The 16,664-nt window shown below is 37.7% G+C and overlaps 1 protein-coding gene across 23 annotated transcripts in view; it reads left to right on the top strand.

Annotated features, from left to right (window-relative positions):
• kcnma1a (potassium large conductance calcium-activated channel, subfamily M, alpha member 1a) overlaps nucleotides 1-15,906 on the top strand; it is a 691,811-nt gene extending 675,905 nt beyond the window's left edge. For 7 of the 23 annotated variants that reach the window (XM_061936588.1, XM_061936904.1, XM_061937671.2 and 4 more), the window contains one exon: nucleotides 13,593-15,906. In XM_061936588.1, coding sequence (XP_061792572.1) covers nucleotides 13,593-13,744 — 152 coding nt within the window. In that variant the 3' untranslated portion in view covers nucleotides 13,745-15,906. The remainder of the gene's footprint in view (nucleotides 1-13,592) is intronic. The other 16 variants (XM_061937642.2, XM_061937355.2, XM_061937284.2 and 13 more) reach the window with 9 other exon arrangements.
• The last annotated feature ends 758 nt before the right edge of the window (nucleotides 15,907-16,664 follow it).

Raw genomic sequence — 16,664 nt, 5'->3', positions numbered from 1 at the left:
AATGTACTTAGTTACTGTAGATTATAAAACACCTTTATTTTTACTGTTATTTAAATGACTGTAGATTTTATGGTAAACTGGCAGCTCCGTCGCCATAATTTTACCGTAAAAAATAACAGCGGTACGTTTTTTTCCCGTTTACTGTAATGCACTGTAAAAAAAACTGTAGATTTTATGGTATCTTAGTCCATGTGATGTCAGATGGAACACAAATTGAGCTGTTTGGAAAACAACAAATTTAGCTGAACTGCACCAATTTTGTCAAGAGGAGTGGTTGCCAGAAGCTAGAATGGCCTTCCCAACGTGTGGACAATGCTGAAGAAACAAGTCCATGTCAGAAAACCAACACATTTAGCTGAACTGCACCGATTTTGTCAAGAGGAGTGGTCACAAATTCAACCAGAAGCTTGTGGATGGCTACCAAAAATCAGTTCCATTAGCAGCAAAACATGCCCAGAGCATAATACTACCACCACCATGCTTGACGGTAGGATGGTGCTCCTGGGATTAAAGGCCTCACCTTTTCTCCTCCAAACATATTGCTGGGTATTGTGGCCAAACAGCTCCATTTTCGTTTCATCTGACCACAGAACCTAACATCACCAACCCAGAGGTTGGGTCCATGTGATGTCAGCTGAAACAAAAATCGAGTTGTTTGGCCACAATACCAAGCAATATGTTTGGAGGAGAAAAGGTGAGGCCTTTAATCCCAGGAGCACCATCCTACCGTCAAGCATGGTGGTGGTAGTATTATGCCCTGGGCATGTTTTGCTGCCAATGGAACTGTTTTTTGGTAGCCATCCACAAGCTTCTGGTTGAATTTTTGACCACTCCTCTTGACAAAATCGGTGCAGTTCAGCTAAATGTGTTGGTTTTCTGACATGGACTTGTTTCTTCAGCATTGTCCACACATTGGGAAGGCCATTCTAGCTTCTGGCAACCACTCCTCTTGACAAAATTGGTGCAGTTCAGCTAAATTGGTTGGTTTCCAAACAGCTCAATTTGTGTTCCATCTGACATCACATGGACTAAGATACCATAAAATCTACAGTTATTTTTTACAGTGCATTACAGTAAACAAGAAAAAAACGTACCGCTGTTATTTTTTACGGTAAAATTCTGGCGACGGAGCTGCCAGTTTACCATAAAATCTACAGTCATTTAAATAACAGTAAAAATAACAGTATTTAAAATCTACAGTAACTAATTACATTTAAAAAATACACAAAATATAGATTTTACAATAATAAAAAAACTGGTAGCTCAGCTGTCAGAATTTTACTGTAAAAATAAAAATACTACCGTTTTTTTTCTATTGACGGTAATGCACTGCAAAAACCGATAATTTTACGTAAATAAAAAAAACTGGCAGCTGGGTGCCCAGAATTTTACAGTGAAAATTAAAAAGCACCGTTTTTTTCTATAGAACTGTAAAAAAAAAATAAAAAAATCAGTAGATTTCTGTAGGAAAAGTTCTGTGGTCAGATGGAACAAAAATGGAGCTGTTTGGCCACAATACCCAGCGATATGTTTGGAGGAGGAAAGGATGAGGCCTTTAATCCCAGGAACACAATCCTACCGTCAAGCATGGTGGTGGTAGTATTATGCTCTGGGCCTGTTTTGCTGCCAATGGAACTGGTGCTTTACAGAGAGTAAATGGGACAATGAAAAAGGAGGATTACCTCCAAATTCTTCAGGACAACCTAAAATCATCAGCCCGGAGGTTGGGTCTTGGGCGCAGTTGGGTGTTCCAACAGGACAACGACCCCAAACACACATCAAAAGTGGCAAAGGAATGGCTAAATCAGGCTTGAATTAAGGTTTTAGAATGGCCTGACTTAAACATGTGGACAATGCTGAAGAAACAAGTCTGTGTCAGAAAACCAACACATTTAGCTGAACTGCACCACTTTTGTCAAGATGAGTGGTCAAAAATTCAACCAGAAGCTTGTGGATGGCTACCAAAAATCACTTCCATTGGCAGCAAAACAGGCCCAGAGCATAATACTACCACCACCATGCTTGACGGTAGGTTTGGTGTTCCTGGGATTAAATGCCTCACTTTTTCTCCTCCAAACATATTTCTGGGTATTGTGGCCAAACAACTCAATTTGTGTTCCATCTGACATCACATGGACAAAGATAAGACCTTCTGGAGGAAAGTTCTGTGGTCAGATGGAACAAAAAATGAGCTGTTTGGCCACAATACCCAGCAATATGTTTGGAGGAGAAAAGGTGAGGTCTTTAATCCCAGGAACACCATACCTACCGTCAAGCATGGTGGTGGTAGTATTATGCTCTGGGGCCTGTTTTGCTGCCAATGGAACTGGTGCTTTACAGAGAGTAAACGGGACAATGAAAAAGGAGGACAACCTAATATCATCAGCCTGGAGGTTGGGTCTTGGGCGCAGTTGGGTGTTCCAACAGGACAATGACCCCAAACACACGTCAAAAGTGGTAAAGGAATGGCTAAATCAGGCTTGAATTAAGGTTTTAGAATGGCCTGACTTAATTGTGTGGACAATGCTGAAGAAACAAGTCAGTGTCAGAAAACCAACAAATTTAGCTGAACTGCACCAATTTTGTCAAGAGGAGTGGTCAAAATTTCAACCAGAAGCTTGTGGATGGCTACCAAAAATCAGTTCCATCCCATCCATCCATTTTCTACCGCTTATTCCCTTCGGGGTCACGGGGGGCGCTGGAGCCTATCTCAGCTACAATCGGGCGAAAGGCGGGGTACACCCTGGACAAGTCGCCACCTCATCGCAGGGCCAACACAGATAGACAGACAACATTCACACTCACATTCACACTCTAGTCTTGTGACTTTAAAATAAAAAGTCCCAAAATTGTACAACTACTTTTATAACTTTAAAAATGTTTTTCTGTGAATGTTCCAATTTAAAAATATTCTAGTAACATCGCTTTTTCAACTTTATTCCTCTCTTAATTTTAGGTTTTTATTCTCGTACTATTGTCTATTTTAATAAGTCTTTATTTTTGCAACTTTAACTTTTCCCTTGTGATATTTATTGGATATTTATCGTTTTCCCTTTTTGTAATTTTGCAACAATTTTTCCTGTGAATGTTCCAATTTAAAAAAATGTTCACGTTCTTCAACTTTATTCTGATTAAATATATATATATATATATATATTTTTTTTTAAATATATTTATCTATATCATAATTTTATATATACTTTATATTATCGTATTGTATTTTATAATTGAATTCTCGTACTCGCGTGACTTTTTTTGTATTTCTCCATTGGCAGCAAAACATGCCCAGAGCTTAATACTACCACCACCATGCTTGACGGTAGGCATAGTGTTCCTGGGATTAAAGGCCTCACCTTTTCTCCTCCAAACATATTGCTGGGTATTGTAGCCAAACAGCTCCATTTTTGTTTCATCTGACCACAGAACCTAAAATCATCAGCCTGGAGGTTGGGTCTTGGGCGCAGTTGGGTGTTCCAACAGGAACACACGTCAAAAGTGGTAAAGGAATGGCTAAATCAGGCTTGCATTAAGGTTTTCAGAATGGCCTTCATAAAGTCCTGTTCTAAACGTGTGGACAATGCTGAAGAAACAAGTCCGTGTCAGAAAACTTAGCTGAACTGCACCAATTTTGTCAAGAGGAGTGGTCAAAAATTCAACCAGAAGCTTGTGGATGGCTACCAAAAGTGCCTTATTGCAGTGAAACTTGCCAAATATGAACATTGCTGTATGTATACTTTTGACCCAGCACATTTTCAGTAGACCCATAATAAATTCATAAAAGAACCAAACTTCACGAATGTTTTTTTGTGACCAACAAGTATGTGCTCCAATCACTCTATCACAAAAAAATAAGAGTTGTAGAAATTATTGGAAACTCAAGACAGCCATGACATTATGTTCTTTACAAGTGTATGTCAACTTTTGACCACGACCGTAGGTCATATTGATTTACATCCTCCTGACGCAGCCAAAGTGCGACCTCATCCCGTCGCCGCCGGTCACACTAAGACTGACCCATTTTAAGCATTAAATTGGACAGGGTATGATCCCTCCCTCCTAAACTTGGGCACCTGATGTGCTGCTTCCAGGGCCACAAAAATGGCCGTATCGGCTGGAGAGATGGCAGACATCTCGCTCGACCCCCGGGGGCGTGACACGACTTTCGTACTAACGCCGCACAATTTACACTTAAGCACGTCGTGCTCCACATAGCCAAGTTTAAAATTTGAGTTTGTCCAACTTTTGCCGAAAGGAAGGGACACCCAGAGGAAAATGACAGTGGGGAAATGATTCATATGGCCCCATTTCTGGGGAAAGTTAATCGTTTTTGCAATGCAGTCTGCTGAAAATGATGGAAAGTGCCACTCTTCACGGCAAAAACTGAAATCTAAGTAAGATTAAATATCTCAAATAAGGGTGATATTTGCTTATTTTCTGTCTGATAAGAGAATTCTTCTCACTAAGCAGATTTTATGTTAGTGTTTTACTTGTTTTAAGTGTCTTAAATGATCTCTCGCAGTTAAGAAATATATTATTAACTACTTCCTTTTCATTAAGAAAAATAAACTAAGTTTTAGTATAAGTTTGCTGGTTTCAAGAAATGTAATGCCGAGCGCATATCATTATGTCAAGATGATGGCACTAGCATTCACTTAATTTAAGAATGTTTTTCAACATATTGAGAAATATTGTCAATATGTTGAGGAAAAAATAAGCCAGTTTTTAGTATAAGTTTGCTGGTTTCAAGAAATGTAATGCCTAGTGCATGTCATTATGTCAAGATAATGGCACTAGCATTTACTTAATTGAAGAATATTTTTCAACATATTGAGAAAAAAGGACTCATATATTTTTTTTTTCTACCAAGAAAAGTGCACTTTATTAATGAGAATATACTTATTTTAAGCTATTTTTGGGTTCATTGAGGTTAGCTAATTTTACTTGTTTTGGAAAGTCTTGACAAGCCACATTGTATTGCTCTATTGGCAGATAATTTTGCTTTGTTCAAGTAAAATACTCCTAATTTTTGTATTTTTTCTCTTGTTTTTGAACAAGAAAAAAATTGTTATGTTTCATGTGTCAGTTAAACCGTGAAAAATGTGACCATATGAATCCCCTTCCCGCTGTAAATACCAAAGAAGTTCTCAGATTTTTTTTACTAGGAATCAAACCTTTGCTTAATTGCTATAATTTAAGGATGGGATGTGCATGTTCTTTCGCCGAACATAGCTTCATAATAAAACATGTTTTCATTGATTTTTATTTTGAAGGACAGACAGGGGAAACACAAACAATCAGATTACTCTCTGTTCAAAAGTCTAAATGATCCGAAAGTGACGAAACAGGGTTTTCGCCACTTAGGCTAGTTCCACACTTGTATGCCGAGTTTTAAACATGGATACAATACAACAACTGAACTCTAAACAAGATTAAGTACCTAAAATCAACATCTAAATTACTTTTTTTTAAGGTTGTCACGATCCGATATTGATATCAGTCCATCGGCAAAAAGACGATTGTATCTGCTTGCATCTAACACAGTGGTTCTTAACCTTGTTGGAGGTACCGAACCACACCAGTTTCATATGCGCATTCACCGAACCCTTCGTTAGTGAAAAAATAATAATAATATTTTTTTCAAATTCAAGACAAAGTTATATGTTTTCGGTAACACTTTAGTATGGGGAACATATTCTAAGAAACAAAGACTTAATTTAGAGTTATTTGGACACTAAGGGAACATATTCTAAGTAAAAAAGACTACATTTCAAATTATTTGGACACTAGGGGAACATATTCTAAGTAATAAAGACTACATTTAGAGTTATTTGGACACTAAGGTAACATATTCTAAGTAACAAAGACTACATTTAGAGTTATTTGGACACTAGGGGAACATATTCTGTGTAATAAAGACTTAATTTAGAGTTATTTGGACACTAGGTGAACATATTCTAAGTAACAAAGACTAAATTTAGAGTTATTTGGACACTAGGGGAACATATTCTAAGTAATAAAGACTACATTTAGAGTTATTTGGACACTAAGGGAACATATTCTAAGTAACAAAGACTAAATTTAGAGTTATTTGGACACTAGGGGAACATATTCTAAGTAACAAAGACTTAATTTAGAGTTATTTGGACACAAGGGGAACATATTCTAAGTAACAAAGACTACATTTAGAGTTATTTGGACACTGGGGGAACATATTCTAAGTAACAAAGACTACATTTCGACTTATTTGGACACTAAGGGAACATATTCTAAGTAACAAAGACTAAATTTCGAATTTTTTGGACACTAGGGGAACTTATTCTAAGTAACAAAGACTTAATTTAGAGTTATTTGGACACTAGGGGAACATATTCTAAGTAACAAAGACTAAATTTTGAATTATTTGGACACTAAGGGAACATATTCTAAGTAACAAAGACTTAATTTAGAGTTATTTGGACACTCGGGGAACATATTCTCAATAATAAAGACTTGATTTAGAGGTATTTGGACACGAGGGGAACATATTCTAAGTAAAAAAGACTAAATTTCGAATTATTTGGACACTAAGGGAACATATTCTAAGTAACAAAGACTTAATTTAGAGTTATTTGGACACTCGGGGAACATATTCTCTGTAATAAAGACTTAATTTAGAGTTATTTGGACACTAGGGGAACATATTCTCAATAATAAAGACTTAATTTAGAGGTATTTGGACACTAGGGGAACATATTCTAAGTAACAAAGACTAAATTTAGAGTTATTTGGACACAAGGGGAACATATTCTAAGTAATAAAGACTTAATTTAGAGTTATTTGAACACTAGGGGAACATATTCTAAGTAACAAAGACTAAATTTCGAATTATTTGGACACTAAGGGAAAATATTCTAAGTAAAGAATACATTTACAGTTATTTGGACACTAGGGGAACATATTCTAAGTAATAAAGACTTAATTTAGAGTTATTTGGACACTAGGGGAACATATTCTAAGTAACAAAGACTACATTTCGAATTATTTGGTCACTAAGGGAACATATTCTAAGTAACAAAGACTAAATTTAGAGTTATTTGGACACTAGGGGAACATATTCTAAGTAATAAAGACTACATTTAGAGTTATTTGGACACTGGGGGAACATATTCTAAGTAACAAAGACTACATTTCGACTTATTTGGACACTAAGGGAACATATTCTAAGTAACAAAGACTAAATTTAGAGTTATTTGGACACTAGGGGAACATATTCTAAGTAACAAAGACTACATTTCGACTTATTTGGACACTAAGGAAACATAGTCTAAGTAACAAAGACTAAATTTAGAGTTATTTGGACACTAGGGGAACATATTCTAAGTAACAAAGACTTAATTTAGAGTTATTTGGACACTAAGGGAACATATTCTAAGTAACAAAGACTAAATTTCGAATTTTTTGGACACTAGGGGAACTTATTCTAAGTAACAAAGATTTAATTTAGAGTTATTTGGACACTAGGGGAACATATTTTAAGTAACAAAGACTAAATTTCGAATTATTTGGACACTAAGGGAACATATTTTAAGTAACAAAGACTAAATTTCGAATTATTTGGACACTAAGGGAACATATTCTAAGTAACAAAGACTTAATTTAGAGTTATTTGGACACTAGGGGAACATATTCTTATTAACAAAGACTAAATTTAGAGTTATTTGGACACTAGGGGAACATATTCTAAGTAACAAAGACTACATTTCGACTTATTTGGACACTAAGGGAACATATTCTAAGTAACAAAGACTAAATTTAGAGTTATTTGGACACTAGGGGAACATATTCTAAGTAACAAAGACTACATTTCGACTTATTTGGACACTAAGGAAACATAGTCTAAGTAACAAAGACTAAATTTAGAGTTATTTGGACACTAGGGGAACATATTCTAAGTAACAAAGACTTAATTTAGAGTTATTTGGACACTCGGGGAACATATTCTAAGGTACAAAGACTAAATTTCGAATTATTTGGACACTAAGGGAAAATATTCTCAGTAACAAAAAATACATCTAGAGTTATTTGGACACTAGGGGAACATATTCTGAGTAACAAAGACTTAATTTAGAGTTTTTTGGACACTAGGGGAACATATTCTCAGTAATAAAGACTTAATTTAGAGTTATTTGGACACTAGGGGAACATATTCTAAGTAACAAAGACTAAATTTCGAATTATTTGGACACTAAGGGAACATATTCTAAGTAACAAAGACTACATTTAGAGTTATTTGGACACAAGGGGAACATATTCTAAGTAACAAAGACTTAATTTAGAGTTATTTGGACACTAGGAGAACATATTCTAAGTAACAAGACTACATTTTGAGTTATTTGGACACTAGGGGAACATATTCTAAGTAACAAAGACTTAATTTAGAGTTATTTGGACACTAGGTGAACATATTCTAAGTAACAAAGACTAAATTTAGAGTTATTTGGACACTAGGGGAACATATTCTAAGTAACAAAGACTACATTTCGACTTATTTGGACACTAAGGGAACATATTCTAAGTAACATAGACTAAATTTCGATTTTTTTTTTGGACACTAGGTGAACATATTCTGAGTAACAAAGACTTAATTTAGAGTTATTTGGACACTAGGGGAACATATTCTAAGTAATAAAGACTATATTTAGAGTTATTTGGACACTAGGGGAACATATTCTAAGTAACAAAGACTTAATTTAGAGTTATTTGGACACTAGGGGAACATATTCTCAGTAATAAAGACTTAATTTAGAGTTATTTGGACACTAGGGGGAACATATTCTAAGTAACAAAGACTAAATTTCGAATTATTTGGACACTAAGGGAACATATTCTAAGTAACAAAGACTACATTTCGAATTATTTGGACACTAAGGGAACATATTCTAAGTAACAAAGACTCAATTTTGAATTATTTGGTCACTAAGGGAACATATTCTAAGTAACAAAGACTAAACTGAGTTATTTGGACACAAGGGGAACATATTCTAAGTAACAAAGACTTAATTTAGAGTTATTTGGACACTAGGGGAACATATTCTGAGTAACAAAGACTTAATTTACAGTTGTTTGGACACTAGGGGAACATATTCTCAGTAATAAAGACTTAATTTAGAGTTATTTGGACACTAGGGGAACATATTCTAAGTAACAAAGACTAAATTTCGAATTATTTGGACACTAACGGAACATATTTTAAGTAACAAAGACTACATTTCGAATTATTTGGACACTAAGGAAACATATTCTAAGTAACAAAGACTAAATTTTGAATTATTTGGTCACTAAGGGAACATATTCTAAGTAACAAAGACTAAATTTAGAGTTATTTGGACACAAGGGGAACATATTCTAAGTAACAAAGACTTAATTTAGAGTTATTTGGACACTAGGGGAACATATTCTGAGTAACAAAGACTTAATTTACAGTTATCTGGACACTAGGGGAACATATTCTAAGTAATAAAGACTACATTTAGAGTTATTTGGACACTAGGGGAACATATTCTAAGTAACAAAGACTACATTTCGACTTATTTGGACACTAAGGGAACATATTCTAAGTAACAAAGACTAAATTTCGAATTATTTGGTCACTAAGGGAACATATTCTAAGTAACAAAGACTAAATTTAGAGTTATTTGGACAAAAGGGGAACATATTCTAAGTAACAAAGACTTAATTTAGAGTTATTTGGACACTAGGGGAACATATTCTGAGTAACAAAGACTTAATTTAGAGTTATTTGGACACTAGGGGAACATATTCTAAGTAATAAAGACTACATTAAGAGTTATTTGGACACTCGGGGAACATATTCTCTGTAATAAAGACTTAATTCAGAGTTATTTGGAAACTAGGGGAACATATTCTAAGTAATAAAGACTTAATTTAGAGTTATTTGGACACTAGGGGAACATATTCTAAGTAAAAAAGACTACATTTCGAATTATTTGGATACTAAGGGAACATATTCTAAGTAACAAAGACTTAATTTAGAGTTATTTGGACACTCGGGGAACATATTCTCTGTAATAAAGACTTAATTTAGAGTTATTTGGACACTAGGGGAACATATTCTCAATAATAAAGACTTAATTTAGAGGTATTTGGACACTAGGGGAACATATTCTAAGTAACAAAGGCTAAATTTAGAGTTATTTGGACACAAGGGGAACATATTCTAAGTAACAAAGACTACATTTCGAATTATTTGGTCACGAAGGGAACATATTCTAAGTAACAAAGACTAAATTTAGAGTTATTTGGACCCTAGGGGAACATATTCTAAGTAATAAAGACTTAATTTAGAGTTATTTGGACACTAAGGGAACATATTCTACGTAACAAAGACTTGATTTAGAGTTATTTGGACACTAGGGGAACATATTCTAAGTAACAAAGACTTAATTTAGAGTTATTTGGACACTAGGGGAACATATTCTAAGTAATAAAGACTTAATTTTGAGTTATTTGGACACTAGGGGAACATATTCTAATTAACAAAGACTTATTTTAGAGTTATTTGGACACTAGGGGAACATATTCTAAGTAACAAAGACTTAATTTAGTGAAGTGAAGTGAATTATATTTATATAGCGCTTTTCTCTAGTGACTCAAAGCACTTTACATAGTGAAACCCAATATCTAAATTACATTTAAACCAGTGTGGGTGGCACTGGGAGCAGGTGGGTAAAGTGTCTTGCCCAAGGACACAACGGCAGTGACTAGGTTGGCAGAAGCGGGGATCGAACCTGGAACCCTCAAGTTGTTGGCACGACCACTCTACCAACCGGGCTATACCGCCCCAATTTAGAGTTATTTGGACACTAAGGGAACATATTCTAAGTAACAAAGACTTAATTTAGAGTTATTTGGTTAGGGTTAGGGTCAGGGTTAGAGGATTAGGGTTATAATAAAGCCATGCCGAATAAGGCATTAATAAGTACTTAATAATGACTAGTTAAGAGCCAATATGTTCCTAATTTGCATGTTAATAAGCAACTAATCAATGGTGAATATGTTCCCCATACTAAAGTGTTACCATGTTTTATTACTGGTGCACAAAATGAACCGTGCATGAACATCACCTTGTTCAAAGAACAAAACCAACACAGTGCATAAACTCACAACAATTTACAAACCTGCAAACCAGTGTGACTTCTGCTGTTGCCGTATCCGTGATACGCCGATAGGGAGAAGTTTTTATTTACACGATGAGTCGGTTGTGTCTCGACCTCCGCCGAACCTCTGAGGCCGACTCACCGAACCCCTAGGGTTCGATCGAACCCAGGTTAAGAACCACTGATCTAAAATCTCCAATACAAGCAGTCCCGCGGCGTGTTTACTTGTGCAAGGATAATCTAATTGTCCTCCAATACAATCACAAGGTCTTTGCTTGTATTTTTGGTAAACATGGTAGGCTCTAGGCTACTAGGATATACGTAGCAGCTACACAACAGCTAAGCACACAATAGCACACAAGCTAGACATACATAATAAGTCATCCTTCAGTGAACAATATTGCCGTCTGAAACATAACATTAGTCAATATAAACAAGTATCAAATAATTATAGAGTTGTATAACAAATACAAAGTCTGTAAGGCAGAAAAAAAGACATTTACCACTCCACTTCTAACTTAAAGACAGCATAAGTCCATTCCTGACGGTTTTCAACAAATAGGTTAGTGTTTTTCATTACTACCATTTTTCTCTGGGTAATTTCACTTGGTCAAGCCTTTTCCAACATTACACACTTCAAAATAATAAACGTATGTACGATTCGTGCGTATATCGTACTGGATCAACATTGGTATCGGACAATTCGCAATATTTGTATCGTAGTATCAGAAATTTTTAAAAGCTGTATCGTGAATCCTGCACTCGAAATTTAGTTTTCATCAGGGAGCGAGAACATCAAGATAAACAGCAAAAACTGAAACCTAAGCAAGATTAAATACCTAAAATCAAAGTCCATCCATAGAATTTTTTTGACGAACAAGATATGTTTTTCTTACTATTTTAGACCAGTTTGATATCCTAAGTAAAATGTGGAAAAATCACGTTAAAAAGGTAAAATAAGAACAGGAAAAGCTGACCTGTCCAAACTGGTAAGAATGATTTACTACCATCCTGTGTAACAAATGATTACATGGTCTAAGATAGAAAGTACCTGTAATAAAACAATCTTGTCTGTAAAAAAAAAAAAAAATCTACTTTGATTTAAACAATTTTTAATCTTGTTTGATTTCAGATTTATTCAACGGTTAAGCCAAACTACATGAAACCACATTTATCGTTTGAAGCATCACAAACCTGGAAGAGACTGTGAATACCTGCTAAAATATGACTAAATAATACAATAAAACTTGCTTTTTAACAGGATATGTCAGAAATCCGATCTAATTATTACTTTATGTTAAAAAGTCGTAAAAAGGCGCCTGGTAAGAAAATCTTAGTCACGATTAATTTGTTTTAAATACATTATTTAATCATGTTTAAGATTTCGGTGTGAACTGAGCATTTGTTGGCTCTCAAAAACTATTTCGCCGATCAGAAGACTAATCAGCTGACTTTTTCCGTAAAGCGCATTTTTGAAATTAAATATTACATGTTTTTCTTTGACCCTAATTCACAAAAGCTATTTGCAGACACTTCACCAATAGAGCAGGTCCTCATTACATACATCAAAGAAACCAACTGAAGCACTTTGGCGACAGAGACAAGGAATAACTCACTGTCTCAATAACTACAGTAAATGAATTATTCCTAATAAATTCAGGTTACATACATCAGATAGTTTCGCCCAAAAAATGTCCTCATTTACACACAAACTTTGAGCTTTGGAAAGTCTTTCTTGTAGTTGCAGTTTTCGAAAAGCTCAGTTTTTAAGAACAAACAACAACTCTAGGGGAATCTAATGGATTGCAACTGGACTGCTCAGTTTGTCTTCGAAAATGTTTCGTCTCTCATCTGTTCATGCTTGGAGACTGATAGCATTGGTCAGACTAAGTCTATGAGCATTGTTTAGACTAGATCTGATCAATCTAAGTCTACGAGCATTGTTTAGACTAAATCCCGACCAATGTAAGTCTATGACTTGGTTAGACTCGATCCCGACCAATGTAAGTCTATGAGCATTGGTCAGACGAGATCGGACCAAGTCAAATCATAGACTTCGATTTGATCAATCAAAGTCTATGCGCATTGGTCGGATCCAAGTCTAAGAGCATTTGTCAGACTAGATCGGACCAAATCAGATCATAGACTTTGATTTGATCAATCAAAGTATATGCGCATTGGTCAGATCTAAGTCGATGAGCATTGGTCAGGCTAGATCTGACCAATGGACTTCTAAGACAAACTGAACAGTCCAGTTGTGATTGAATGCCCTGAGAATAGAATGATCTGGACGAATGACAACATCCATTGACAGATGACTAAAACAGAAGTTTGCGTGTGAACCTGAGTGGCATAAAATAATCCTACGAGTAAAACTGAGGTTGTTTTCTTCGATGCTAACAGTGGTCTTTGCTTCCCTGTGTGTCGCCCCTTCAGAAAAGAAATGGTTTACAGATGAAGCGGACAACGCCTACCCACGGAACATTCAGATCAAGCCCATGAGCACTCAGATGGTCAACCAAGTCAACCAATACAAATCCACCAGTAGTCTGATTCCACCAATCAGAGAAGTCGAAGATGAATGCTGAACCCTTTTGAACTGCTCTTGTTTTCACGAGCACCGTTGGAGGAGCGTTGAGGAATCGAAGAACTGATAGGTCGGGACCTCCTATGTGTATACCTTTAATGTTACTTCCATGCTCTTTGGACATTGTTTTATTTATTGATGTATCCATAGAGATGTACATAATGACAATCAAACACGCATTGTACAGCCCCTCCTCCCCCTCCTTAGCACTTTTTGGAATTATTATTAATTTAGGATTGGACAGCGACGAGGATGAAAAGAAGAAAAAGAACAACCAAGGAAGGAGAAGAAAGCCAGTACTTCCTGTAACTCTTTGCAATAGTTTGTTTGTGACCCGACTCCACTGAGGCTCTAAGGAGGATGAGGGTTGCATCGTCAGGACCCAAAGATCCAAGCGGACTCTTCCAAGCAGCTGGGCTCATTTCGTTTCTCCATCCTGTGTACTTCTGTTCTATTTGCACTAAAACCAAGTTCCCCGCCAAGGAACTGTGGGTCTCGGATTGGGGACGAGACGGGATCCCTAACTATTAGTAAGCTCCTATCATCTTTCATGGACATTGCTTTCCTTCGGCGGGCGGGCTTGTCTGGAGTTAGCTCAAAAAGACCTTGCATCCGTACCCGAACCCAACCGTGTTTGAACGAGCAGCAGCAGAGATCACAGAGTTGATGAAAAGAAAGGCCACGTATCGCGTAAAAGTGGGCATGAAGCGGGTCCTCCGTTGACCGTACCAGACTGCCTGGCACAGGGTTGGCTCGGAGGCTTGGATGTTCTCCGTTGTCAATCCAGATGTTTAAAAAAAAACCAAAAAAAAGACTCTCAGGAGTTAAGCTGCTCTGCGAACGGTTCAAACCTGGTTGGGTGGAAGATGCAATGCCAATCAAGGACAGCTGTGGGGTTTTAGTTTTGTCTACACGAGCTAGTGGTTTTCAAAGTGTGGCAAACACAATGCAGCCGTACCTCAACTTAAGTGTTTCCCGGTTAATTGCTATGGTTGCAAGCAAAAATTGGAGATACCAGCATCCCCGCCGTTCGTTGACGTAGCGAATGGCACAGTGAACTTGCTAAGAGCGACCCCAGAACAACGGGTGTTGCTCACAACACATTTGTTTTCCAACCATTGGAGCTAAGAACATGAGTCTGAAGGACAGTACTGAGAAGAAGTTGACGTAGCGAATGGCACAGTGAACTTGCTAAGAGCGACCCCAGAACAACGGGTGTTGCTAACAACACATTAGTTTTCCAACCATTGGAGCTAAGAACATGAGTCTGAAGGACAGTGCTGAGAAGAAGTCGCGACGATGATTTGAGATACAAGAGTTCTGAGTTAAGAGCTCCGTCGCAGAACCAAATAACCACATAAGTTGAGGTACTACAAGAAAATGGTGTTTAGGAAATGAAAATCAATCAATTTAGCCTTTAAACATGACCGAAGTTAGCTTAGCGATATGTTTTTCAAGTTGCACTTTGAAAACCGCTGGTCGAAAACTCTTTGCACATGACTACGATTTTTTTTGTATATTTTTTTTTTCTTACACACCAAGTACTACCGCGATTCAGCATCATGGTAATTGTGGCTGGTACTCAGAGGTAATTGGCTAGTGTTGTATGAGGTGAGTTATACGTTTATATTATTAGTGCTGTCAAACTATATATTTTTAATTTGTAAGAATTGTGATTAATCACAGAATATTACTCGGTAGAGAACGAGACTCTGTCCCAGGTGGAGGAGTTTAAGTATTTCGGGGTCTTGTTCACGAGTGAGGGAAAGATGGAGAAGGAAATCAGCCGGAGAATGGGGGCAGCTGGGGCAGCATTGCAGTCTCTCTGCCGCACTGTTGTGACGAAACGAGAGCTGAGCCAGAAGGCAAAGCTCTCGGTCTACCGAGCTATCTACATTCCTACTCTCACCTATGGTCATGAAGTGTGGGTCATGACCGAAAGAATAAGATTGCGGATACAAGCAGAAGGGTGGCCGGCATCTTCCTTAGAGATAGGGTGAGAAGTTCAGTCACCCGAGAGAGACTCGGAGTAGAGCCACTGCTCCTTCGCTTGGAAAGGAACCAGCTTAGGTGGTTCAGGCATCTCGTGCGGATGCCTCACGAGCGTCTCCCTAGGGGGGTCCTCGTTGCACGTCCCACTGGGAGGAGACCCCGTGGCAGGCCAAGGACCAGATGGGGGGATTACATCTCCTCTCTGGCCTGGGAACGCTTCGGGATTCCCCAGGAGGAAGTTGCTAATGTTGCTCTGGAGAGGAAATTCTGGGTCATGACCGAAAGAATAAGATCGCGGATACAAGCGGTCAAAATGAGTTTCCTCAGGAGGGTGGCTGGCATCTTCCTTAGAGATAGGGTGAGAAGTTCAGTCACCCGAGAGAGACTCGGAGTAGAGCCGCTGCTCCTTCGCTTGGAAAGGAACCAGCTTAGGTGGTTCGGGCATCTCGTGCGGACGCCTCACGAGCGTCTCCCTAGGGAGGTCCTCGTTGCACGTCCCACTGGGAGGAGACCCCGCGGCAGGCCAAGGACCAGATGGGGAGGATTACATCTCCTCTCTGGCCTGGGAACGCTTCGGGATTCCCCAGAAGGAAGTTGCTAATGTTGCTCTGGAGAGGGAAGTCTGGGTCATGACCGAAAGAATAAGATCGCAGATACAAGCGGCCGAAATGAGTTTCCTCAGAAGGGTGGCTGGCATCTTCCTTAGAGATATGGTGAGAAGTTCAGTCACCCGAGAGAGACTTGGAGTAGAGCCGCTGCTCCTTCGCTTGGAAAGGAACCAGCTTAGGTGGTTCGGGCATCTCGTGCGGATGCCTCACGAGCGTCTCCCTAGGGAGGTCCTCGTTGCACGTCCCACTGGGAGGAGACCCCGTGGCAGGCCAAGGACCAGATGGGGGGATTACATCTCCTCTCTGGCCTGGGAACGCTTC

The sequence above is a fragment of the Nerophis lumbriciformis genome, linkage group LG02, assembly GCF_033978685.3.
Source record: "Nerophis lumbriciformis linkage group LG02, RoL_Nlum_v2.1, whole genome shotgun sequence".
NCBI classification, from domain to species: Eukaryota; Metazoa; Chordata; class Actinopteri; order Syngnathiformes; family Syngnathidae; genus Nerophis; species Nerophis lumbriciformis.
Note: the sequence above shows the minus strand (reverse complement) of the source record. Positions and strands in the feature narration are given on the sequence as shown.